The sequence below is a fragment of the Eretmochelys imbricata genome, chromosome 27, assembly GCF_965152235.1.
Source record: "Eretmochelys imbricata isolate rEreImb1 chromosome 27, rEreImb1.hap1, whole genome shotgun sequence".
In the NCBI taxonomy this organism is placed as follows: Eukaryota; Metazoa; Chordata; order Testudines; family Cheloniidae; genus Eretmochelys; species Eretmochelys imbricata.
The window spans coordinates 8,406,295-8,433,566 of record NC_135598.1 but is presented as its reverse complement, the minus strand read 5'-3'; the positions used below and the strand labels follow the sequence as shown (position 1 = coordinate 8,433,566).

General features: G+C 56.8%; 1 protein-coding gene across 4 annotated transcripts in view; it reads right to left on the bottom strand.

Annotated features, from left to right (window-relative positions):
• SLC4A1 (solute carrier family 4 member 1 (Diego blood group)) overlaps nt 1–18,551 on the bottom strand; it is a 42,061-nt gene extending 23,510 nt beyond the window's left edge. For 2 of the 4 annotated variants that reach the window (XR_013344642.1, XM_077806592.1), the window contains exons 1-4: nt 18,375–18,551; nt 12,431–12,538; nt 9,863–9,959; nt 1,683–1,768 (exon numbers count right to left, since the gene is read on the bottom strand). Coding sequence is in view for 3 of the 4 variants with exons in the window: in XM_077806592.1 (XP_077662718.1) it covers nt 1,683–1,768; nt 9,863–9,959; nt 12,431–12,463 (216 nt within the window). In the remaining variant the exon portion in view is untranslated. Of the gene's footprint in view, nt 1–1,682; nt 1,769–9,862; nt 9,960–12,430; nt 12,539–18,136; nt 18,156–18,370 lie in introns of those variants that run through there. The other 2 variants (XM_077806593.1, XM_077806594.1) reach the window with 2 other exon arrangements.
• Between the last annotated feature and the right edge of the window lie 8,721 nt (nt 18,552–27,272).

The window sequence follows — 27,272 nt, the reverse complement described above, 5'->3', positions numbered from 1 at the left end:
ACTGAAGCAGGAGGAAGGCTCAGCAGCAGTGGTATCATCTCTCCTTTCTGCCCCATCTTCCCCTTCTCCCCAGGCCTGATGCAAATTCTCTGGACCTGATCCTCAGCTTGGCTAAATGAGCGGCGCCCTTTTGACTTCAGAGGAGCGGCGCCAGCTGAGAATCAGGCTGTGAACTCCTGCAGCCACTCGGAGGCGCTCCGACCCCTCTGCTGTCGGGTGGGACCCAGAGTACGTGGCCCCCCACCGGACGCCTTGGAAAGCAAGAGGCGAGTCGCCGCAGAGTGGTATTACCGGTCTATTCCCAGCATGCTCCCTGCCTCCCAGCAGCCGGCTGTCACTACGGCAGCGTCACCGAATCTTCGTTGTTCTACGTCTTACTCTCCCTAAGGCCCTTCCTGTTTCTTTCCCCATTTTTCCGCTCTTGGGGAGGGGGTTAGATGTGATTTCAAGCTGGGCTGTGCTGAATATAAAGGGGATTTTTTTATGCAGCTGCTGGACGGCCTGGCCTGGCCTGGCCTGGTGTCCGCACTTCTGGAAGGGGTGGCTGAGTGCACTAAACCCCCGTGATGAGCCTCCCAAGTCTGATCAGAACCTCTTGGTTCGGCAGAACAGGCCCAGAAATGGAAGGAGAAAAAGGGGAGAGAAAGGGGTGAAATCTCCCCATCGCCAACCCGGTTCACCTGCCCTCCCCAGCCCTCCAAGTGCTGGAAGAGCTCTACCCTGCTGGCCGTCGCATAAGCAAAGCGGTGCCCGTTCCAGGCAGGGCATGAGCCCCCATCGCCGGCACCCGCCGAGCAAAACCAGCGTGGGCAGTCAGTCAAACTGGGGGAACTGGGTGCTGCCTGTCCCCTCCCCAGACCGGCTGCCTCCAGCTTCGTGCACACAGGGGCAGTTCAGACCAGTCTGAAATTGCCTCAGTAACTGGAAATGAACTGTCCCAGCTGCCCAGGAAAAAAGGGCTTTGAACTGTCATTAAGCGGCTGAGTGATGGCTGGGAAAGCAGCTGTCCCCGGACTGCACCCCGTGTGTTTATAAAGCAAACAAGACTTACTGCCTTGGACGCCTTCCTGCTCCGCCTGCTCCCCGGGGAGGGTCTCCCTCCTGCTGGGACAATTCCCTGCAGAGGGTCTCTCCCCTGCTCCCCGGGGAGGGTCTCCTCCCGGCTCCGCCTGTTCCCTTGGGAGAGTCTTCCTCCTGCTCCGCCTGTTCCCCCAGGGAGGGTCTCCCTCCTGCTCTGACTGTTCCTGGGGAGGGTCTCCCCGTGCTCCACCTGTTCCCTTGGGAGGGTCTCCCCCCTGCTCCACCTGTTCCCCGGGGAGGGTCTCCTCCCTGCTCCACCTGTTCCCTTGGGAGAGTCTCCCTCCTGCTCCGCCTGTTCCCCCAGGGAGGGTCTCCCTCCTGCTCTGACGGTTCCCCAGGGAGAGTCTTCCTCCTGCCCTGCCGGTTCCTCTGGGGAGGGTCTCCCTCCTGCTCTGATGGTTCTCTGGGAAGGTCTCTCTCTCTCTTCCCACACCAATCTAACCCTCTCCTCTCCCTCCTTCTCCCTGGCTCCCGGAGCATCCTTCCCATTGGGTTCAGATCAGAGCGGGGTCTAACCTCTCCCCATGGGGCCAGACTGGGCCATGGCCTTGCACCCCGAAGGAGCAGCGCTGCACAGGGTCCCAGCATGGCAGGCCACTCACCTCATGTGTACCCCGGCTGGAGGTGGATGGGTGGGCGAACCCCGCGCTCCCTGATGCCTCCTGGGTCTGATCCAATGAGGAGGAACCTGAGTATGGAACAACCTCACTGTTAGCCAGGCCCCGGAGCCACTCACCCAGCCAGCCCCTTGACCCCCGTGGGGGGGCTAGTCCGGCACTGGAGCCATGGGGAGGGCTCCATCCCAGCCACAGCCACCTTCCCACAGCTCCTGCTCCCAGCCCCAGAGACACAGCCCAGATGCTGGGGAGGGGTGGAGATAGCACCCTCCCAGTGTGGGGCAGGGCGGGCTTGGGGGGAAGGGCAGAGACAACCCACCAGAGGGACTCTATTCAACATACAGATAGAGCCCAGGGGCTGCCCAGACCCAGGTCCCAGCCATACATATAGGGCACGTGCCTGCTCCTGGCTTTGCAGACGGGCCCCCCATTCCATGAGGAGGGGTGTTTAGACACCTGGGCTTTCTGGGGCTCTTCTAGCAGAGGGTCAGGCGGGAGGTGGTGTCACCCCACGTTGGTCCCCCCGCCCCACCACAGGGGGCCTGTTCTCCTGTCTCTGGTGCCTCCGGTTTCCCACTCGTGCCGGGCAGACAGAACCAGAGCAGGTGTGAACGCCGCCCTGTGCTCTCCCGGTCCCGGCAGAGACTGGGCGCTGGGGAGCGGGCTGAGGGGAGAGGGCTTTGGTGCGGAGGCGCGTCCGAGGAGCGCCCAGGACACGCGCTCCCCCAGCCCATGCCTGCACCCCGAGGGGGATGCCCCTAGCTTGCGGCTGGGGAGATCCAACATCGCAGCAAGCTGGGGAGAGGGAAGGTTGGAGGTGCCCCAGCAGGACCACAGTGTGTTCTCCAGCGCCCGGTGAGCTCCAAGCCAGGGGACTCTCCCTCCATTCTTTTTGGGGGAGACAATGCCAGAGCCGCACAGATCTCCCCAAACTACATCTCCCCTGGCTTGGTTCCCCCCTTAGACCAGACCCCATGGGCACCCTGGGCGCTCCTTCCACACCTTCTCCCCGTCCCTGAGATGTGCCGGGCCAGTTCCCGCGTCCCCCTGAGTCGCCCCCCCAGGTGTGTACGGGTGAGAGGAGGCCTGGCAGCGAGTCCGGTAGATCCCACCTACCTGAGATCTCAGCGCCCCCCCGGCCACCATCCAGGCGGAGAGAAGGGACAGGTTCCCAGCGCTTCCGTTCTATAAACCTCTGGCCCCAGGGACTCCCTCTGGCCCCACCCCCGAATTCCTGTCCCAAGTGACTCTTGTGTTCAGAGTAAATTGAAAAGCACTCGGGCTGTGCTGACAGTAAACACGGGGCCCCGTGGCGCCCTCCTGGGGCAGGGGACCGGCCCCCAGGCCTGGAGCAGTTTAACCCTCAATGGGAGCTCTTCGTGCCCGAGGGACCTGTGGGGCCGGGACCGAGGTCGACGTACATCTCCCGTTTACCCTCCCTGGTCCTGCTCTGGCCGGCTTTGGAGCCCTTCCCCCAGCAGACAATAGGGGGCTCTGTGGAATGACACCCCGGCTATCCTGGTCACGCCTCAGCCAAGCTGCCGTCGCCCCCCGCCCCGTGGGAAGCCCTGAGTTCGAGTCTCGGCCCGGATCCCGGCGAGGCAGGGCCGCACGCACTAGGTCAGCCCCGCAGGAGAGCTGCTGAGGCCTGCTAGATGGCTGTACACCCTGCCCTCACTTCCCCCCCGCTCCCATTTATATCCCTGCCCCCAAGTTGGTAGAGGTTCTCGCACGGCGGGGTGACTGTACAGGCTGGGAACCGAGAGGGAAGCTGCTGACAGCTGCAAGTCCACCCTGCTCCCCTCCTGCGGCGAGTCCAGAGCAGGGGGTGCGACATGAACCCCCAGGACAAACCCTCCGTGCGAGGAGCCCTCTCTCCCCCGTGCGAGGGGATTCACGGCACTCGCCCAGTGGGGCTGGCTGGGATTCCACTGGCACCGCTGGCTGCCCGTCGGGATGCCACGAGCCACAGCCAGTGGCTGGCACGTCACAGACTCCAGCCTGGGGCTGCCCACTGTACCAGCTGTGTGGGTGGAAGGAAGGGGTTAGGGAGACAGAGCCCTGACCAGCCACCCCCACCCTCTCTTCAGGACCCCCTTGGGCAATAATGCAATTGCTCGGCAGGGCTAGTAGGCTCCCTATAAATACACTGCAGTCACACACGTCTCACATCAACACACACCTCACACAGCTCACATCCACACACACAGGTCACATCCACACAGAGACACACGGCTCACACACGCACACAGCTCACATCCACACAGAGAGAGACACACAGCTCACACCCTCACACAGCTCACACACACCTCACACAGCTCACACATGCACACACCTCACACAGCTCACATCCACACAGAGACACACAGCTCACACCCACACACAGCTCACACAGAGACACACAGCTCACACCCACACACAACTCACACAGCTCACACACCTCACACAGCTCACATCCACACAGAGACACACAGTTCACACCCACACACAACTCACACACACCTCACACAGCTCACATCCACACAGAGACACACAGCTCACACACGCACACAGCTCACACACAGCTCACACCCACAGAGACACACAGCTCACACACGCACACAGCTCACACCCACACACAGCTCACACAGCTCACATCCACAGAGACACACAGCTCACACCCACACACAACTCACACAGCTCACACACCTCACACAGCTCACATCCACACAGAGACACACAGCTCACACCCACACACAGCTCACACAGCTCACACCCACACACAGCTCACACACACCTCACACAGCTCACATCCACACAGAGACACACAGCTCACACACACAGCTCACACCCTCACACAGCTCACGGCCACACCCAACTCATACCCACACAGAGACACACAGTTCACAACCAGACACATACCTCACACCCACACAGAGACGTGCAGTTCACACGCATGCACACGTCACACAGAGAGACAAACACAGCTCACGCCCACACACAGTTCACACCCACACAGGGACACACAGTTCACAACCACACACACCTCCCACACAGGGACACACATGCCAAGACACACAGCTCACACACAGCTTACATCCCCACACCTTACACACAGCTCACACCCACACACGCCTCACTGAGACCGAGAGACTGGGATGGGCATCCACATGGACACACGCACAATCACACAACTCCAACAGAGACACACAGCTGGCAGCCGCACAAATATTCTCAACGCGGAGACACGCACCCACACAGCTCCCACGGACGCGTACAGGCATTCTCACATCCTTCCTACAAAGGGAGACACGTAGTTCGCCACCCGAAACACACGGCTCCTAACACACAGAGGACACACAGATACACTCCTAAAGAGGCGCACACTTGCATAATCTAACACACCAATCAACCTGGAAGCTGCCTCTTGCTGGCTGGTGACAGTAACAGGTCAGCCACAAGTGGCTTCTGTCTTTAGTCAAAACAAACCCTTTATTTATCATCAATAACCAGGCAATTAGAGAGAAACTGGCAGCAATACCTCCGTGGGTCATTGCCTGGCAGGGACAAACTCACACCAGGCGGTTCCAGGAGCCACCGAAAGGTCCCTCGGGACGTTTTCATGCTTTGCGAGATCAGCTCAGGGGCTGGGAGGGGAGATCGAGCTGTTGCACTTGGAAAACTGGGTGCTAAAGGAGACACAAACTCCTGCAGGCCAGGGTGCAGAGTGGGGATGGGCGAGGAGGTCACGAAGGTACCGAGTGGCGATGGATGGGGATGATGTTAGAACAGTGCCACCCTGGTGCAAAACGGCGAGGGATGGGGCTGGCACTAGGATGCCAGCAGCTGGGTGCAGCGTGGCAATGGAAGGGGACGGTGCCAGGGCGGGCATTCTGTTGGTACTGGGCATGGCCCTTTCAAGACCTAACAAATGCAGAATAAGCGACTGCATTAGCTAATCTCCCTCTTTCCTCCCATACGGTTTCCGCACCATTTTCAGGCCCATGAGCCTCTGCCGCTCTGGGAAGATACCAGCCCGTGTGAGCTTTATTTAATCCAGAGCGCAGAGTTCGGCTCCAGATCCGAACTTCCGCAGAGCAAGCGGGAGGTTTTCGCTCCATTAGAGTTGGTGATAGCGGGTCTGTCGCAAAGTCTGGATGTGGCTCAAGATCAGTGGCTTCCCCACAGTTCTGGGTCGATCAAATCCAGGCCATCTCTAGTCTTAATCGGTGCCTGGATCTGTCGGCAAACCCTCTCCTAGATGGCATGATCCTCTGCTAGGACTGCTGTCATGTCTCTGACATCACCCTGCCTTGCCCAGGGGCACCGTCTCCATTCTCCTTCCCTACTCAGGGCATAGACCGCTGCTGACCCAGCCAGGAGTGGCTGAAAAACACACCCCGGCGTCCCCGGGACACACTGGTTGGTGCCCACCATGCCTGTGCCCCACACACCTGTCCCATACACAATTCTACACCCATTCAGGCATCTTGCTCACACACCCACACACGCAAGGGAGCTTTCGAGGCCGTCTTGGTGCACCCCCAGCTGCTGTGGAGGGAGTCGGAGGAGGGGTGTGTCTGCACTGATGGCAGATATCCTACTTATAAACGGTCAGGCCCTGTCCCTGTTCTCTGGATCCCTTTGCCCATGGCTGAGTGACTGCTTCCGGATGGGCAACTTTATCATCAGGGACAGTGGCAAGCACCTGCGAACGTGGTCTAGTGATCTGAGCTCGGAGCTGCAACCAAAAGCTCCTCTCTGGTCTAAGCTTGTCTCTGCCACTGACTTGCTTGGTGCCCTTGGGCAAATCACTTCACCTCTCTGCCGCAGCCTGCAGAATGACAACCGGCCTCTGTCAGAAGAGCTTTGAGGGTTAATTATACCTGACCCTGGGCAGTTCACTTCCTCTTGCTGTGCCTGTGTCCCTTCCCACCCTTTCTCTTGTTGATAGACAATAAATGCTGACTCTTACTCCACGTATGTACAGTGCCTAGCACAATGGGGCCCAGAGCTGCTGCAGCGAGCCCCCAACAGATGGCACTGTGGAGACTTAACTGGTGGGGCTGGTTCAGCCACAAAGCCCTGTCTAGGCAAAGCTTGCTGGGCCCTGCCTTTGAGTGTATGTGGGGAGGAGGAGTGCTTGGCGGTGAAGATGCAAAATCTAGTGGCAGCTAGGCTTCCTCCGTGACACCCCCAGCGTTGTCTGGCACCCAGGAGAGAGCCGGAGAGAGTAGCGGGAGAGGTGGCAATCATTCAGGCTCTGAACTGCCCACGTTATCACAGGGCCAGCAGAGCTCAGACTGCAGCCCCGGCCCACTAGATCGCCTTCCTTCTTGTGGCTAGCTGAATTACTGTCCTCCCAAGACGGGAGCGCCCTCGGAAGCTCGTAAATCCTGTCCGAGTGAGTAAACGAGGCCTGCACCCAGCACGTCATAACAGATATTTATCGGCCAAAAGGCTGCTGAGAGATGATTCGAGCTGCCTGACCTGAAGAAGGCTCAGGGCATTAATCCTTTGGAAATGGCCTGGACGGAGCAATGGAATTGTATCATCTGTTCAAAAGGACTGCATGCACCCACGGTTTCTTTCATTGCAGCCTCATTACAACCCTAAGAAGCGTTGTGCTGGGGATTTAATCATTCTCGAATTAGAATTAGAATTGGAAAAAGGGCAGAGACTAAAAAACGTGGGACTGTTCCGATCAGAAAAGAGAGGACTAAGGGGGGGCATAGGCACCAGCTCTGGGGGTGCTCCAAAAAAAAAAAAAGTGGGTGCTCAGCACCCAGCAGCTGCCCGCCGATCCGCTGTTTGGTGGCGGGTGGGAGATGCTGGGGTGGGGGCAGGAAGAGGTGAGGCAGGGGCGGGGCAGGGGCAGGAAGAGGTGGAGCAAAGGTGGGGCCTTGGGGGAAGGGTTAAAGTGGGGGCGGGGCAGAAGGAGGTGGAGCACCCAGCCGGAGAGAAGAAAGTCAGTGCCTGTGAAGGGAGGGGGATGTGATAGAGGGCTATAAAATTGTGACTGGTGTGGAAATAGTGAATAGGGAAGTGTTATTTACCCCTTCACCTACCACAAGAACAAGGGGTCACCTGATGACATTCACAGGCAGCAGGATTAAAACAAACATTAAGCAAGTACTTCACACAACGCACAGTCAACCTGTGGAACTCCTCGCCAGGGGATGTTGTGAAAGCCAAAAGTATAACAGGTTTCAAAAAAGAACTAGATAAGCTCACAGTGACTAGGCCCATCAATGGCTCTTAGCCAAGACAGTCAGGGACCCAACCCATGCTCCAAGTGTCCCTAAGCCTCCAACTGTCAGAAGCTGGGGCTGGACGACAGGGGATGGATCACTCAAAATTGCCCTGTTCTGTTCATTCCTTCTGAAGCATCTGGCACTGGCCAGTCAGATCCAGGATACTGGGCTAGTGGGCCATTAGTATGGCCACTTGTCTGTAACACTGTGCCCTTCTCCTTTCATTGAAGGACCACAATCTGCTTTACAGATGTTAATTAATTATAAACCTTCTGACATTCCTAGGCATCTTTCCCCCTGCCACAAGAGTGCAACCGCCTCTGGGGTGGAACACAGCCACTGATGAGCTCTGCACAATGGTTGAGGACCAGAAGTGATGACGAACCCCGTACCCAACAGCAAGCAGCTGCAGGAAACGTTGGTGAGTCAATGTAATCACCCAGGCTAGCATTTAGTGCGGGCATCAGTGCAGAATATGCCTTAAGGAAGGTGCCAGGGAACCACAAAGGGGCAGGGGTCCAGTTTTACGTCTCATATAAAAGATGGCCCCTCCAGCAGCACTATACACGTTGACCTCACGCTCGGGTGTTGGCTCCAGCCCTGCCCACTGACTCATCAAGCCACTTCCTGCAGATCTCCCATCCAAGGACTAAGCCAGCCTGGCTCAACTTATCCTGGGAGACCGGACTCGATGACAGCAAAGGGAGGAATAGTGACACAGCTAAGAGGCAGAGCAAGCAGCTGGAGTTGCTGGCAGCATCACTTCTGCCCAGAGGGTACATCCCAGGACCTGCCTAGCACAGAGCTTGTTGCTGCTCCAGGAGCAATTCAGCTACCAAGTTCATAGGCTGAAAGGAAGGAGCCTGGCAGCTCTGCAGAGTAAAAGCCACTGACCCTGGGAAGAGCGTCAGAGCTGCAAACAGAATATGGGAATTACAGCTTTCCCATGTCATGCAACTAGTCCAAATATATAACTTTCTCTAGGGATGCGTAGGACCCGCCTCAACCCAGGATCTGAGCATCCTGATGGATTCCACCTTCCCAGTTCTCCTGTGAAATTGGGGAATATTATCCCCACTTTTCAGCTGGGGAACAGTGTAGGTTAAGTTGCTTGCCAAGGGTGCACAGGAAGTCTGTGACGGGCCTGGGAAAGTCTCCTGAGCCCTAATCTAGGCTCTGTCCACTAGAGTAGGCTATCCTGCCTTCCTCTCCCTCTCTGTTTGTACACACACCCCCAGATGTAGTAACCATCTCCTGATCACTGCATTGATCACGCCCCTGTGATCGCTTCCCCTGCACTCTGCCCACCCATTCCGCTCTGCCTTGGCTATTTCTAGCCCCCCTCTCTTTACACCCATCTATATGGTTCCTAGATATTCGTACAAGGGAGTTATTATCCACAGGACTTTAATAAATCTATCGCACAGCTAGAGCTGGCCAAATTCTTCTTTGTGGATTTGTGCAACATTCCTTGTGAATGCAACACTTTTTTCTGCAATATATCTATATCAGGGACTATGTCAGACAGGGGGAGCAGCAAACTGCAATGGGGGGACCACTTGAGACTGCAGGGGTAGCAAACCGCAAGGCAGGGAGGCTGGTTGGAGGGCAGGCAAAGGGAGGAGAGAGAGGACCACCAGCCCTGCATAGCCAGGCACCCCGGGTCCAGCAGTGGCCATGAGGACATCAGAACCCTTCATAGTGCACCGAGCTAATGGGGTGACATGGGAGGGCTGGGAATTCCTTCCTGATCTCACCCCCAGGCAGGCAGGGGGTGCCCTGAAGCATGTGCTCTGACAACCCTACCTTACATCACGACCTCAAGCTGCATTGCTACAAACAGGTGCCAATGGTGAAGAGAATGTCCCATTGCAAGAGAACCTTAACCCCCCTGTTAACCCTTAATGAACTACGAGCGTTCGGGTTACTCACTGCCTTGTTCATCGAGTGACATCTCTGATTGTTTCAGTTTGGGGTCCCTGTAGCCCTCTTCATCCAGCCTGCTCCTCATTTCAGCTTCATAATCCTCCTAAGGGGGGGAAGGAGAACACCCTTCATGGTCATTAACCCTGCCTGTGTTGGGCAGCACAGCCTGGGCAGCTGTATCCCAGGGCACCAGCTCTGAGACACAGTGTGGGGCCCAGTGCCATCTCTACTCTGGGATACAGAGGGATGCTCTGATGTGATTCCCCATAGGGACTGTAGCCCAGTGTGAAGCAGGATGTCCATGCAGGCATTCCCCATGGGGGATGGTAGCGCAGTGTGAAGCAGGGTCTCTGTGCAGAGATTCCCCATGGGGGATGGTAACCCAGTGTGAAGCAGGGGGTCCGTGCAGGGATTCCCCGTGCGGGATGGTAGCGCAGTGTGAAGCAGGGTGTCCGTGCAGGGATTCCCCGTGGGGGATGGTAACCCAGTGTGAAGCAGGGTGTCCGTGCAGGGATTCCCCGTGGGGGATGGTAGCCCAGTGTAAAGCAGGGTGTCTGTGCAGGGATTCCCCGTGGGGGATGGTAGCCCAGTGTGAAGCAGGGGGTCCGTGCAGGGATTCCCCATGGGGGATGGTAACCCAGTGTGAAGCAGGGGGTCCGTGCAGGGATTCCCCGTGGGGGATGGTAACCCAGTGTGAAGCAGGATGTCTGTGCAGGGATTCCCCGTGGGGGATGGTAGCGCAGTGTGAAGCAGGGTGTCTGTGCAGGGATTCCCCGTGGGGGATGGTAGTGCAGTGTGAAGCAGGGTGTCCGCACAGGGATTCCCCGTGGGGGATGGTAGCGCAGTGTGAAGCAGGGTGTCTGTGCAGGGATTCCCCGTGGGGGATGGTAACCCAGTGTAAAGCAGGGTGTCCGCACAGGGATTCCCCGTGGGGGATGGTAGCGCAGTGTGAAGCAGGGTGTCTGTGCAGGGATTCCCCGTGGGGGACGGTAGTGCAGTGTGAAGCAGGGGGTCCGTGCAGGGATTCCCTGTGGGGGATGGTAATCCAGTGTAAAGCAGGGTGTCTGTGCAGGGATTCCCCGTGGGGGATGGTAGCCCAGTGTAAAGCAGGGTGTCTGTGCAGGGATTCCCCGTGGGGGATGGTAGCCCAGTGTAAAGCAGGGTGTCTGTGCAGGGATTCCCTGTGGGGGATGGTAGCCCAGTGTAAAGCAGGGTGTCTGTGCAGGGATTCCCCGTGGGGGATGGTAACCCAGTGTAAAGCAGGGTGTCCGTGCAGGGATTCCCTGTGGGGGATGGTAGCCCAGTGTAAAGCAGGGTGTCTGTGCAGGGATTCCCCGTGGGGGATGGTAACCCAGTGTGAAGCAGGGGGTCCGTGCAGGGATTCCCCGTGGGGGATGGTAGCCCAGTGTGAAGCAGGGTGTCTGTGCAGGGATTCCCCGTGGGGGATGGTAACCCAGTGTGAAGCAGGGTGTCTGTGCAGGGATTCCCCGTGGGGGATGGTAGCCCAGTGTAAAGCAGGGTGTCTGTGCAGGGATTCCCCGTGGGGGATGGTAACCCAGTGTGAAGCAGGGGGTCCGTGCAGGGATTCCCCGTGGGGGATGGTAGCCCAGTGTGAAGCAGGGTGTCTGTGCAGGGATTCCCCGTGGGGGATGGTAACCCAGTGTGAAGCAGGGTGTCTGTGCAGGGATTCCCCGTGGGGGATGGTAGCGCAGTGTGAAGCAGGGTGTCTGTGCAGGGATTCCCCGTGGGGGACGGTAGCCCAGTGTGAAGCAGGGTCTCTGTGCAGGGATTCCCCGTGGGGGATGGTAGCGCAGTGTGAAGCAGGGTCTCTGTGCAGGGATTCCCCGTGGGGGATGGTAGCGCAGTGTAAAGCAGGGTGTCTGTGCAGGGATTCCCCGTGGGGGATGGTAGCGCAGTGTGAAGCAGGGTGTCTGTGCAGGGATTCCCCGTGGGGGACGGTAACCCAGTGTGAAGCAGGGTGTCTGTGCAGGGATTGCCCGTGGGGGATGGTAGTGCAGTGTAAAGCAGGGTGTCCGTGCAGGGATTCCCCATGGGGGATGGTAGCCCAGTGTAAAGCAGGGTGTCTGTGCAGGGATTCCCCATGGGGGATGGTAGCCCAGTGTAAAGCAGGGTGTCCGTGCAGGGATTCCCCGTGGGGGATGGTAGCCCAGTGTAAAGCAGGGTGTCCGTGCAGGGATTCCCCATGGGGGATGGTAGCCCAGTGTGAAGCAGGGTCTCTGTGCAGGGATTCCCCGTGGGGGACGGTAGTGCAGTGTGAAGCAGGGTGTCCGTGCAGGGATTCCCCGTGGGGGATGGTAGCCCAGTGTAAAGCAGGGTGTCTGTGCAGGGATTCCCCATGGGGGATGGTAGCCCAGTGTGAAGCAGGGTGTCCGCACAGGGATTCCCCGTGGGGGATGGTAACCCAGTGTGAAGCCAGGTGTCCGTGAAGGGATTCCCTGTGGGGGATGGTAGCAAAGCTCTGCAGGGATTGCCCTGAGGAAAGCAGGGAGCAGCGGGGGCGGCCGGATGGACTGAGTGGGGCAGTGATCTAGTCTGGCTCTGAGTTTCCACTACCTGGCCTGGATCCTCCATGGGTTTTTTGCTCATTGCTCCTCTCCCCGCGTCTCTTGCTCTGTCCCAGCAATCAGCCCGGAGGCAGCATCACCCGATGGGCCCAAATCGCTGAAAAGGCAAAGGGAAGAAATGTATGTCAGGAAAGGCAGGGATAGCGTGAGGTAGGCCTGGCATGGTAGCTCATGCCGGGATCCCCACGCCCCCCCTGCAGAATACCGGATTGCAGGCATCATTTATGGCAGCCCCTGCTCCTCCTTAGACCTGGCTTACCCCGGGAGCTCCTGGCCCTCTCTGCAGCATCCCAGAGCATAGGCACAGAAGTGGATCCATGCCTATTCTGCAGGTGCACGGCTGGCTTTGGGAGGAGGGATCAGGCATTGAGCTGGGACTCAGGAGAGTGAGGGTCAGTTCCCAGCGCTACCATGGCTTCCAGTGTGACACCAGGCCAAACTCCAAGGGCCAGGTTTTCCAAAAGTGCTGTGTCCCCCGACCCAGCGGAAATCCGGCCCTTCATCTCCCTGGGCCTCCATTCCCCATCTGTACAGTGATAACCCATTATCTGCTTGGCCTCGTTAGACTGTCAGGCCCAGATCTTCAAAGCTATTGAGGTGCCTAATTCCCAGTGATGTCTATGGGAGTTAGGCACCTCAATACTTTTGAGGATCTGAGCCAAAGCTCTGTCTCTCAGTCGGCCTGTGCAGCGCCTGGCACGTCGGGCCCTGGTCTCAGCTGGAGCCTCAAGGGACTCATGTAATAAAGCTCTGAATCCTTTGTCAGGGCTGGCGGTGAGTACCGTAGGAAACGCATCAATCCCTGGTGCCAGCTGTCCATCCCTGCTGACTGCCACCCACGTGCAGATGGTGTTTGCGTTTCCATCTGAGCTTTCTGGGCTTCTGGAAACTGTTTATTTTGAGGTTAGCTATGAGCACATTTGGGGGTGTCATGTCCCTATGCCCCCCTCCCCATTAGCACAGAGCCACACGCAGGAGTCATTCACTCCTGCGACACAGCCCCGCTCCCAAATGCCGGGAGTTTGCTACGCTGACGTTTAAGGTAGTAACAGGGGAAATGAGATGTAGAGGGTTGCTCAGGGTCACTCAGCGAGTCCCCAGTAGAGGTGAGAGCGGCGTACCAACCCACAGCTCCCCAGCGTGTAACCCACCTTCATTGAGTGCACCCAGGCAACACGTTTAGGCTGTGTCTGCATTGACCTCCGAACCAGGGTCAAACGAGGGCTTGGTTAGATGCAGAGTGGCTCTGGTTTAACTTAAGATGGGGTGGGAAACCAAGTTCGAAACCCAAAGGCTGTGTGGACACTCCAGCTTTGGTTTAAACCAGGCTTATTTGATTTTATTTAAGCTGATCAGGAACAGGTTCAAGCTAAACCAAAATAAGCCACACGTAAACCAATACAGGAATGTGCCAGTTTTTAAAAGTGTTTAAATTAAACTGGTGCAACTTCTGTGTGTTGAAGAAGCCTTCGAGACCCACCCAAACCAGCCTGTGGAACCACAAACCCTGAACTGCAGGGGAGTCTGGATTCAAAGCCAACTCTTTCATTCCCCACAAGAACCCCCGTAATAGAAGGGGGAGGAGAGCCACAGCATGGGGCCAGTTCAGACCCAGATTCAGTCGCAAATATCAGGACTCCAGCTCATTTTTCTAACAGATCATACTGGAACCCCAGATGCAGCCCACCCACAGGCCTCCCCCCCCAAAAAAACCAAGCAAACTGGGAGAGTTCATATCCCAAATCCTGATCTAACCTGGGGTCCTCAGCACATCATAATCCCAGCTAAACTGGTTTGCAGCAGGTTTTAGCCAGCCAGCAAGCACCAAGGCTAAAGCAAACAGTGAGGGTCTCTTTCTATGCACTACATAGGGTGTGTCTGTTTCCTTGCTGATCAATGCATTTTGTGAATTTAGGTTCGAACGCAGCTTTGACTCCGTGCAAACTGGCCGCCTGACCTGTCTTTGAAGCTGGTTTCTTGGGAGCCCCGTTTCAACACAGCCGCACCTGTCTTAGCAAACAAGCTGCAGCCAGGCATGCACTGTACAGACACCCTGCTCATCAGTGAGAATCAAACCTGGGACCATCCAGCACCAGGCGTACAGGACAGCCCTCTGACGCCTGAGCAAAAAGCAGATTTTCCAGAAGTGGCAGGCTAGTGCAGTAGCAGGGTCAGCCACTAGAAGGCGACACAATCACATGCTAACCCACTGTCTCACACTTGCCTGAAGGCAGAATCTTGCCTCGCCTTTTGACCTCGGACTTGGGGCATCCTTTGCCAGATGTACTTAGGCCATTTTCAGAGCTGGCTGGGCCCGGTCCTGCAGCCCTGTGAGCGGCCTCTGGGGCGCTAAGGGTCTGGACCCCAGCTAGCCTGGCGTTAGCCCATTAGGATCGTTAGTTGCTCCTGCCTGCCTCAGAGAGGTCTCCGGGATGAATTTTCAGAGCCCCCTGCCCCTCCCCGGCACTGCAAGGGCCCATCGATTCCCTGTATGGCAGTGCCTGGCTCTGGGAAACCCCGAGCATATGGCCAGTAGGAGGTTCTGGGTCAGATAACTGGGCTTCCCTGCCCTGGCCACGAATCATAGACTATCGGGGTTGGAAGAGACCTCAGGAGGTCATCTAGTCCAACCCTCTGCTCAAAGCAGGACCAATCCCCAGTTTTTGCCCCAGATCCTTAAATGGCCCCCCTCAAGGACTGAACTCACAACCCTGGGCTTAGCAGGCCAATGCTCAAACCACTGAGCTATCCCTCCCCCAGGAAGGAGTTGCCCATGAGAGCAAGGGGGGGCGGGGGGAGAGCTGGAGGGTCCGTGTCACAGGATACTGCAGAGAACTAGCAAGCTCGCTGCAGCCTCGTAGGGGATGGGGCACACGCAGAGAAAACGTAGGATGAATATTCCGGGGAATTCACTGAAGACATGGCCAGCCTGGTAGGTGGGTGGTGGGCTAGAGGGGGAATGGGGTAGCGAAGCATTCGGGGTCCAGCCCTGTATTGCCTGCCTGGTGGCATGACTGATACCGGGAGAACCATAAGCTCAGCAGCTCCGTGTGCTGCTGGGGATCTGTCATGTGTGTGCAGCCAGGACCTGGGTCACAGTGCGTGGCCATGAGACGTGAGCTCACACGGGGACACACGGTCTGCACCCGGAGAGCCCGTCAGCTCATGAGCGCTGCAGAGCCGGCAGGGCGAGGCAGCATCCCTCTTGGGGCACGCTTTGTGGCTAAGCTTGGAAATCCCCAGGGGCTGCAGGGAGTCACGCAGCCGACGGCACTTGGCCAGCACTGAGCCAACGCCCCATCTGGCCTTGCGTGATCGTTGACGATGTCACGACGCGTTTTCTTTTTGCGAGAGCGGGCGGTTTTAGCCCACTGCCCCACTTCTGGCTGTGCCGCTCCAGACTCCCACAGAGCCTTCTGTCTTTGCCCAGAAGCTCTCGCGTGGCCTGGCTGTGCACAGTAGAACAGCTCCACGCCCCTCCCCAGAGCTGGCTGCATTTCAGCAGTGGGCAAAGCGAGCTCTGTTTGCAAAATGCTTTGGAGTAAAGGGCGTTCCCGGCACTTAGAGGAGGAGGGAGGAGGGGGCGGATATTGCATCAGCACCTGGCTGCTGTGTTCTGCACCATGCTGATAGTCCATGGGCTGAGCCCCTCTGTGCAGCCAACCCCCACCCCCTCCCTTCCCCTCCTTGATTCCGAGCTGGGGGGTCAGTAGAGAACGTCCCTCTTAGTAGCCCAGCTCCAGGAATCCCCAAAAGGGGGGCAGCTCCGTGCCTCCCCTGGGAGACACGCCAGTTAAACTGCAGCATGAGCCGGGCGCAGCCAGAGCCCAGAGGGGGGCAGGGGTGAAACGGCACAAAAAGAACCGACAGTGGGAAAGGGCGGGGGGGGGGTAGGGAAGGGGGGAGATGGGGGAGGGGCTATCTCTCCCCCTCACCAGGGCTCAGGTGCTGGAACGATTGACATCCCTTGACCCAGCAAATGACACTGAGGCCACTGTGTATAGCAGTGATCCGCAGTACAGAATCTGTACCCCCCTGCCCCAAATATGGCCCTGAGACCCACGGTATAGAATCTATACCCCCAGTGCCACAGTATAGAGCCCTGAGACCCACGGTATAGAATCTATACCCCCAGTGCCACAGTATAGAGCCCTGTGACCCACAGTATAGAATCTATACCTCCCAGTGCCACAGTATAGAGCCCTGAGACCCACAGTATAGAATCTATACCCCCAGTGCCACAGTATAGAGCCCTGAGACCCACGGTATAGAATCTATACCCCCAGTGTCACAGTATAGAGCCCTGTGACCCACAGTATAGAATCTATACCTCCCAGTGCCACAGTATAGAGCCCTGTGACCCATGGTATAGAATCTATACCCCCCAGTGTCACAGTATAGAGCCCTGAGACCCACAGTATAGAATCTATACCTCCCAGTGCCACAGTATAGAGCCCTGTGACCCACAGTATAGAATCTATACCTCCCAGTGCCACAGTATTGAGCTCTGTGACCCACATTATAGAATCTATACCCCCAGTGCCACAGTATAGAGCCCTGTGACCCACAGTATAGAATCTATAACCTCAGTGTCACAGTATAGAGCCCTGTGACCCACAGTATAGAATCTATACCCCCCAGTGCCACAGTATAGAGCCCTGCGGCCCATCATATGGAATCTATACCCCCCAGTGCCCCAGTATAGAGCCCTGAGATGGCTCCTGCCTCTCAGCCTGTGCCCTTCTGGGCACCTCACAAGCAACAGCCGTTAAACAATCAACATCCCCATGGAGAAAACTCACCAAGGTGACCGCTTCCCCCTACCCCCAAGCCCTGGCTGGGGTGCCTGCCAGAGAACCAGGTCTCCATGCAAGCTAAGCCGAGCTGGGGTGATTCGCAGCTTCCCCCCAGCTCTGGGCTTCAAAGGCAGGGCCACGAGCTGTGTCAGCCAGCCCTGGAGAGACAACCAGCCCCTCCGATCCCCAGGCCTACGGGGGAAGGCCAGGCCACAGGAGCTCAGCAGTCGGTTGGGTTTGGATGGAGGCAACAGCAAGCCGCTGGGCGTGCTCAGCTTCCCCTTTCTCCTGCAGAACCCCACTCCCGGCCCTGCAACTCCAGCAGGACCCTCCGTCAGCCCCAGGAAGGTCCTCGAGGCCTCCGTGAACAGCCAACTCCACTTCTGTGGCTACCCTCTCTCCTCTGCTGGCCTGAGCTCTTCACAGCCCCTTTCACGCCAAGCTCTGTGACCAGCCCCCCAATTTCTTTACACGCCAAGGGGCAGACTCTGGTCTCAGTGACCCGGGCACAGTGCCCATGTCCATAAAGTCACAGCGAGGGTGAGCAGTCAGCACGTGTGAAAAATCGGAACCGGGGTGGGGAGTAATAGTCCTCTATATAAAAAAAAGCTCCGACTATCGGGACAGTCCCTATAAAATCGGGATATCTGGTCACCCGAGTCGCAGCCAGCACCATCACCGCAAGGCAGCTGCCCAAACAACACACCAGCTGAGCACAGGAAATGGCAGGGAGCCCCGTATCCAACAGGAAATATGGGGAGGGATCTGAGAGGGGGGAATGGTTCTGCTTGGCCTCCGGCTAGGATTAGGGGCTAACACTCGCCAGACTTCCGAGCAGCCTCCAAACCCCGCAGCGTTCCCGGGGCTGGGGGGGGGAAGGAGCCACACAACTTTCCGACCTCCGAGCAGATCATCTCCTTAGCCGATCTCGAACCCCATTGCATTAGAGTGTCTGCCAGTCCAACTCCCTCCAGAGATACCAGTGAGCTGCCCTCGTGGCCCTTCTCCCCCCTAAGCTCCCCCAGGTGAAGACACCAACACCCCTCTCCGCCCCCTCCCCCCCCAGACTCCACCCACTCAGCCACACTCCCCGTGCAGCTCCATCCCAAGGGCGAGCGAATGAGCGAACTGACCTACCAGTGCCCGGTGGGATCCCGAGAAGCCTCCCAAGCCTGCCAGCTGGGTTCTCCTCCTGGAGCCCCTGGCTCAGCTGTGGTAGCCTGCCACCCGGGGAGATGGTAAAGAGACCCGCGATCGAGCCAGAGGCGCTTCAGACTCCTGAGTCATGCTCACCTTCCTAATCTCTCTGGCCCACCAGCCCGGCGCGCTCCCCTGCCACTTAGAGATTCCCCCTTACTGCGGCCCCGTAAACAGCGCTATCTGGAGAGACCATCTTGCAGAACCTAGCCTTCCCCTCCCTGCCCATGGCCATGGCCGCCACCTTGCCCAGCCCCCATCTCTCTTGCCTCCATCTCTCTCGCCCGCTACTAACTTCATTGACTTTTGCAAATTAGGTTTAATGCACTTTTTTTTTTTTTTTTTTTTTGTTGGTGGGTCGTGTGGATGGCCCAGCTCCTGTCCTTGCAATATCTTGTTTACCAATTTCTGGGGATTCCCTTTGGGGAAAGCCCTGGGCGGACGTGAGGCGGGGAACCCTTCTCGAATTTTGTTGATTTTTTTAAAAAGTGCTTCTGGTGAGGCATCTCCCTGGCGGACGTTACGTGAGGCATTTGAAGCAAGGGCTCAACTCCTGCCGATCTCACTGCAAGCGTGCCTGTATTTACTAACATGTGCATACCACGGTTATCCGTGAATAGCCCAGGGGCATAGCACGCGCCCAGTGCGCTGGGCATCACACCAGGTGTTTGGACCTGCTGTGCTCAGTAGTCCACCGAGGGCCTGATGCCTGGCCCGCTAACGTTGAAGGAAACGCTCCCATTGACTTCACTGGGCTTTGGGGGCAGGTTCCAGGCACATTCTGCATGGATGCGTTTGAAACTTTCACCGGCTCAACAGGGTTGTTCTACCTAGATGCAGGCGGTGCAGCCACAGGTTCTAGGTATGTCAAGGCAGAACGTACCCAATGTATTGCCAAATAGCAGCTCCTGGTAGAGCTCACCTGTCATGCTGCTGAATGGCCCAGCCGCATGCAGGTAGGACACACCTGCCATGCTGCCAAGCATTCTAGATGTGTTTTACCTCCATGTATGCACAGCACGCCTGATCTACCAGGATGTGCCTGGACTGTCCAACATCCTGGCCGGCGTGTTCTACCCGGGTGGATCTAGAACCAGAGCCTTTTGTCATCTCTGATTTTTGCAGCCTGGAATCTGCCATGGGAGCCACCCTACACTGCAGGTATAGGCTGGGAGCTTTCATTTCTTCTTTCTGAATTACCTTTCTAGCCCTTGTGGTTGTAAAAAACTCGAGAGCAACCCGTGTAGAGATGGCCAAGCTGCCAGCTCTCCCCACAGTGCAGTCATGGGTGGTTAACTACAAAATCGGTGGCATGCTCACAATGTCGGAGAAGACCAATGGGAACTGTATTGAATCTGAAGATAAATAACAAGAGATCAGGCTGCTGATCGCATCCTTTATTTCCACATTCAGTTCAGCAGAAACCTGCGCAGTGAGAGCAGAACGTCCAGCCCGCTGCAAAATCCAGGTCCCTCACCACAGTCAGCAGGGCCTTGTTGCTGCAGAGAGCTCTGGGCACTGCTGAGACCATTAGGTAGTATGGCAGGGGCGTTACATTTTGATGTAGCTTGAATGCTCAGCTGCACAGCCGGTGTGGGCTGCCCAGAGGTACCCAGCATGCTCAGCTGCGCATCCAGTGTGGGCTGCCCGGAGGTACCCAGCATGCTCAGCTGCGCAGCCGGTGTGGGCTGCCCAGAGATACCCAGCATGCTCAGCTGCGCAGCTGGTGTGGGCTGCCTGGCCATACCCAGCATGCTCAGCTGCACAGCTGGTGTGGGCTGCCCAGAGGTACCCAGCATGCTCAGCTGCGCAGCTGGTGTGGGCTGCCCGGAGGTACCCAGCATGCTCAGCTGCACAGCCGGTGTGGGCTGCCCGGAGGTACCCAGCATGCTCAGCTGCGCAGCTGGTGTGGGCTGCCCGGAGGTACCCAGCATGCTCAGCTGCGCAGCTGGTGTGGGCTGCCCGGCCATACCCAGCATGCTCAGCTGCACAGCCGGTGTGGGCTGCCCGGAGGTACCCAGCATGCTCAGCTGCGCAGCTGGTGTGGGCTGCCCGGAGGTACCCAGCATGCTCAGCTGCGCAGCTGGTGTGGGCTGCCCGGCCATACCCAGCATGCTCAGCTGCGCAGCCGGTGTGGGCTGCCCGGACGTACCCAGCATGCTCAGCGGCAGCCCTCCAACTGGCATCTCAGCAGAGACCTTGTGGACCCCAAATGGCCAGAGCATCAATGCTCCTTAGCGCTCATTCCCAGCGCCTGCCTTTTTGACCCTTCTCGCATCAATAGCAGAGTGATACAAACCCCACCCAGCCCTGCTCACCTAACCAGCCCCACTCCCCGGTAAAGCCAACCCAACCACTAGGTTCTCTCCATGCCACCATGCCCAGGGGACATGGCATTATAGGCAGAGGAAGAGGCTTCTCCAACTCTGGCACTGACTGACTCGGGAACCTTGGGCTGCTTCCCAGAGGGATCAAGTATTTGCCTTTCCTGTTGATTCCAGGCTATTAGCCTCCCTGTGTGTCCATTTCCTGATGCCTGGGGCTGGTGTGTGGTCCATGCTTGGTCATCCGACTATGGATCATGCCTAGGGTGAGAGAGGCAACCTGATGGCCTGGACAGGGCGCTGGCCTAGGATTCCATTCCCAGCCGTGCCCTGCGTAACCTTGGGAAAATCACATTCCCCTCTTTTCCGTGCCTCAGTTTCCCCACCTGTAAAACAGGATCAGCCCCTCCCCACCTCTGCACAGCCCTTTGAGGTCGGTGGTTGAAAATCACGGGAGCACGTCAGTGCAAATTGTTCTAGATTTCACAGGCTGCCCTGGACGCACCTCGGAGGCACAAGAGACAGCAGGAAAAACACATTTCAGCCACCTGGCCGATCGGCAGCTGGCACCAAATCGAACAAAACCTGGCCAGCGTGATGCTGCTCTGCACAGATTGGTTTTGCACCATCCACTTATTTTAAGCCGCATGGACGATCTGTGTCTGCGAAGTGGAAGATTGTGAGCTAGCCTGTGGGCGCACCTCTGGGGACTGGCCCACGCTTCAGGCTACGGGGACCCGTGACTCGTGAGTGTGACTGGCCTGGTGTGAGTGTGTGTGTCGGGGGCGTCCACGTGTGGGTGTGTGCGTGGCTGTGGGTGGGTGGGTGCCGGGGGTAAATGAATGGGGGTGAGTGAACAGACCTCCCTGGAGCTCGGAAAGTGACCGAGGCCCACCCCTCTCTGACTCAGGGCCTCCCAGTGCCAGGTTCCCCATTGCACATGCTCAGTCCTCACCGGGTACAGATGCTTTCAAAGGAAAATATGCAACTAGAGATGGGGGGGTCCAGCCCACCCACCTGCCTCTTTCCACCTGCTTCCCCTCCCCCCACCTGCCTCTCTTCCCTTTGCCCTCCACCAACCCCCCTCCCCTCCCCACCTCTCGCCCGTCCCTCATTTCAGATCAGAATTTCCCCCCAGCCCACCCACGTTTGCCAGTTACAGCAGAGACGCCGAGCCAGCAGGCTGGCTCCTGCTCTCAGCCCCCTTGGTGTGAACCCAGAGTAACCCCCCTGAAATCAAGGGAGCCCCATTGCACCCCGATGTCACTGAGCTTATCGCCAGCCCCAGCCCAGCCCCCAGCCACTGCAGTTCTCTGGCACCCCCTCAAAGCGGGTTTTATTGCACATCAGCAAAAGCCGGGGCTAGGCATAAGCAGACTAAGCAACTGCTCAGGGCCTCAAGCAGCTCCAGGGGGCCCGCATTTGCTTTTGTTGTATGTGCGGGGGACCCCCCAAATATTCCTGCTTAGGGCCCCCAATGGGCTAGCACCACCTCTGCGTCAGCGACTGGCTGTCACCTTGGTCCGGTGCCCTGTGCCTCTCTGCCCTGGCTTTAGTCTGAGGAGGAGAGCACGGGGTGGATGGCTCCCAACTCAATGGGCAGCGCTCAGGAAACAGAGAGGAGCAGAGATCGGACACAGAGGGACAGCAGCAGGAGAACCCCTATGCTGACCTGGCCACAAAATCGTACAGGAAACAGCTCCGAGCCATTTTAAAGCCCTGCGTGTTACAACCCGCACCACAGTGCATAGGAATAGGGTCTGGCTCACACACATGGGTCTTTGGCACCCACTTGCTTTCTTTCCATTCGATCGGTGTGCAAAGGATGGGAGAGACGACATGCCCACAAAGGGTTAAGACAGTGCAGACACCAGATCAGGCACGCCAATGTCGCCCTGGCCCATTTGGCCCCAGAGGTTATCAATACACAGGGTCACACCAAAGTGTGTCAGGGTGACCAGCTGGCTGGTCAAAGGTTATCAGAGGCTTGTCTGCTCTCAGCACGGATACCACGGTTGTGCCCGAGTGGGCATGCGATGGCCGGGATAGTCGCAGGAAATACCCCACAGAGACAAGGCACCAGACACACAGAGGGAGGGGTGCTTTGTCTGCAGGATCCACCCCTGCCTAGGGAGGTTTGCCCCAGTGTAAATACCATCTCTGTGGTACTGTGGCTACTGCCACAGGCTGGCTGGCCCTTTAAGGGGAGATGACTCAACCTCACCTGTAGAAGATACTTCCCTGGCCTCCCCAGGTAGAGCAGATAGGCCATGTGACTCAATCAGGCCTCTGGGATAAATAAGAGAGAGAGGGCAGGGCTGGGGGCCTGGGAGAAGCTTGCTGAAAAGAGGAAGGTTCCTGTAGGATTGTCTATGTCACAGCTAGCATAAGCCCTGAGAGCATGAGTCTGTTGAAGTGGGCTGGGAGGTTTGCTCCTGGATGCCGTGTAAACACACCCTGCAACATTAGGACAGCAGCAGATTGGGTTTGCCTGTTGACCGCTCTGAGCCAGAGAGAAGGGGGCCCTGGGGCAAGGCAAGATTCAGGCAGGCCAGAGGATAGACTGTAAGAAGGAATGGGTAGAAAAGCTGTTATTTTGTGTTCCCTTTTGGACTTGGTTACTCTAGAAGGTGGGACCTTCTCAGTAATGACTCTGGTGATGGGCCAAGTTGCTGCAAGTCTCTAGCTGAGGAAGGGTGGTGGAGTAAAGACAGGGCTGGTGAGGAAGGCTGGGCTGGTGATTAGGGCATTAGCCTAGGATCTCAGAAACCTAGGTTCAACTCCCTGTTCTGCCACAGACTCACAGTGTGACCCTGGTCGATCCCGTGGCTTTAGCCTGGGTTATGTAGGAGGTGAGACTGGATGATTACAAATGGTCCTGTCTGGCTTTGCAATCTATAAAGCTGGCTGAAAAGTGGAAACTGAGGCAGAGCTTGTATGGCATTCCCACTTGGCCCCAAAGGAATACTCTGGAGCGAGCAGCCCTTTCACAGATATGGATGTTTGTGCTGATGTAATCTACTGTGGTGAGCTTAATGATCAGATGGCTCTGTGATGGCTGCCAATTTAATTCTGGGAAGTCCTATGGCCTGTGTCGTGCAGGGTCACAGTTGTCCCTTTTGGCTTTGTAACCTCTGAACTTCCATGAGTTGTGTTTTTTGGGGGTTTCTTAAAGCCCCCAACCCCTGAGTCATGTTGTTTACGTGAGAATCTCAGCCATCCCTTTTTTTTCTTTACAAAATAATATTGTTGGCCCCCCCACCCCGGCTACGGCGAAAAGCTTGAAAAATGAGACCCCAAAAGGTTCCAACACCCCGATGCAAAAAATCTGACCTTGCTCATCACTTAAAATGTCATGACTTTTAAGCCAATCTTGTGCTTTTTGGAGGGCTGACTCCAGACTTTTTTTTTAATGCTTGGGTTGAGGATGCTGGATGTCTGCAGCAGAGACTTGCATCCATGTCACAAGCCTGCAGCTACTTGATCTAGGCTGGAAAGAAAGATAGAGGGAGGGGGCAGGAGAGAGGATCTCTGAGCCCCAGCCCTCTCAGTTTGGCAGCTCAGATGGACACCGGGGAAGGTGGGGGGTGTACACGCACTCAGTGCCCATCTGACTATTTCACTGCTGGGCTTGGAGGATGCATCAGGAAATCGAGGGGGGAAGAGAAATGCAGAAACCAGCCTGCAGTGTGGGAGAAGCAGTCACTGAGCTCAAGGGAGGTGGGGAGGGGTGGGTGGGTGTGTGTGAGACACATGAAATGGATGCAGAGGAAGAGACCGATCTGGTCACATGGGACATGTGCATTCTAAGGCCTGTTCCCCTACTTGTGCCATGGGAGGGGAGCCCTGTGCTTGCAGGGTCAGGGGAATGACTGGGGAGGTGAGGGAGGGGACAGGGGGCACTAGGGAAAGGGGGCCCATGTTACCACAGAGGAAAGTGCTCTAGCAAATCAAGGTTGTTTCTGGGCTTTCTAAAAATGCAGTTCTGGGCGGGGGGGAATGCTTCTGTGTCTTTAACCACTAGACCACACTTCCTTGAAAAGGAAGCTCCGATGAAGTGAGCTGTAGCTCACGAAAGCTTATGCTCAGATAAATTGATTAGTCTCTAAGGTGCCACAAGTCCTCCTTTTCTTTTTGCGAATACAGACTAACATGGCTGTTACTCTGAAACTTCCTTCCCAGAGACAGCTATAGAACCCAGGAGGCCTGACCCTGCTTCTAACCACTAGACCCCACTCTCTGTAGTCTCTCCAGACCCCATTACATGGCAGGTGTAAGAAACCGCTGCCAGGCCCTTCTGGAGCCCTGGGTTTCAAATGACTGGCATCTGGATCCAGTCCCTGATCTCCAGGCTAAACCAAGGGCTGCCACTGGATAGCTTCATTGGCTGAGCCTGGCTGCAGGAAATTGGAACTTTCCTGGGGGGAAGGAGACAAAACCCTGCCCATGGGGTGCTGGGGCAGGTGGCCAGGCCAGGCTGTGAGGATGGTGGGGTGCCGGGGGGGGGGAGGGCTGATTGCCTTCTGCTGCAGATACAGACAGACAAAGCTGTGTGATTAGCCTTATCTATGGGGAGAGCCTAGGGATCCTATGTTATCTCAGCATGACCAACTTCACCACTCCCTCCAGTCACCAGAGACTCTCTGCCAGGTCTTTAAAAAGGCCGGGGAGACCTGGCAAGTGTTTCTAGGGATGGCGACACTCTGTTAACCCTTGCTGTGCCGTGCTGCCCTCCCACACCCAGCCAGGAACATCCCTTCAAAAACTTGAGCCAGCAAAACCCTTAAGCACCTGCCTACATCCCATTAACTAAGGCCCTTGTTCAGCATCCCACTAGAAACAGGCACCACAAGAGGAGCCCAGCAACTAGATTTGAATTTGGATAGGGGTGGGGGGATGAAGAACTCTCTGTGCCCCCCGTTTCTCTCGGCAAAGTGATCGCCGCACCCTGTCTAGCTCCAAGGGGCTTTGGAGCGTTGATCCCCACCCTAGGGTGCTACTGGCTGCTCCGAAAGCTGAGCCCCACCCAAGTTCTAATGCGCCGATCCTCCCAACATCCCCATGATGTAGGGAAAGCAGCACTGCTATCCCCATGTTACAGATGGGAAACTGAGGCACAAATAGACAAAGACTTGCCCAAGGGGTTGCAGGCAGAATCAGTAGCAGAACACCCTGTCCAAGCGTCTCCCCGAAAAAACCCATAAAGAGATGCACCCATTTGATTTCTCTTCGGCGAATGGCAGCCATGAGCCCTCTGCCTGGCATGCCCTCGCTCCCACTAGGCAAACCTCCCTGGGAGTCAAGTGGTACCAGAATCCGGCCCATCACACACAATGTGCTGTACCCACTCGGAGCAGCAGGGGGCAGAAGCTTCTAGGTTGCTGTTATGTTCACAGGCCCTGACTGAGATCGGCGCTCCAGTGTGCTGGGTGCAGTTAAGTACACAGTGAAAGACCCTGCTCTGAAGAGTTTCCACAGAAAGACCTGGAGAAGGAGTATTAAGAGCAGGGACTGTCTTTTTTTGTTCCATTTCTACACCTAGCACAATGGGACCTGGTCCAGGACTGGGGCTCCTAGGGGCTAGAATATTTCATAACTGTCTCTATTTCACAGACTGGGAAGAGACCGTCCCAAGGAGCTTGGCATTGAACCCAGGCCCTGTGGGTGCCAGGCTAGTGCTGAATGGCAGTTCATTTTCTCTTGGCCTGAAAAGCTTTGGGTGACTTAATCAAAGCTTGGGAACTGGAGTCTGCGTCCTATCCATACTGTGTGTGAGTGAGTAACCCTTGGGTGTAATCCACACATCCTCTGTGTGAAGGGCGAGGGAAGTGGAGGGTGAGCGGAGAGGCCATTTCCGGCTGCTACAGCTTAATTTCCAGCTCAGCCGTCCCTGTGTGGAGTAGCCCCTGTTCTCCACACCACGCAGACCGCCAGGGCTCTCTCGTTCATGTTGTCTGACTTAAATTATGCCTGGAATCCTTATTCAGCCACGTGCATGTCAAAACCTGGGATTTTCCCCTTGCGGAATTTGGATTCTTTAGTCATCCCCTCCATGGTTGAAAGTGGGACAAGGCTCCAGACTCTGGACTCCTTATTCAACTCCCCTAGGAGTCGAGACCTGGGCCTGCCGGGTCCTGGCTCCGAAATGAATGGCTCAGGCCGTTGGTCTGGAGAACAGACGGATGGGCTTTGTTTACCCACCTCCCGCGCCCCATTCATGAATAAACTCTCTCCTTGAGCAACAAAAGTGCCACATTCCCATTCCTTTGACCCCAACATCCCCAGCCTTCTGGAGAGAGGATTCTGCTCTCCGGAAAGGCTGGGCTCCGGGGGGGGGCTGATCCCTTCCATCCTGGGAAAAGGGCATGATGGACCCTGGAATCATAGAATATCAGGGTTGGAAGGTACCTCAGGAGGTCATCTAGTCCAACCCCCTACTCAAAGCAGGACCAATCCCCAACTAAATCATCCCAGCCAGGGCTTTGTCAAGCCTGACCTTAAAAACTTCTAAGGA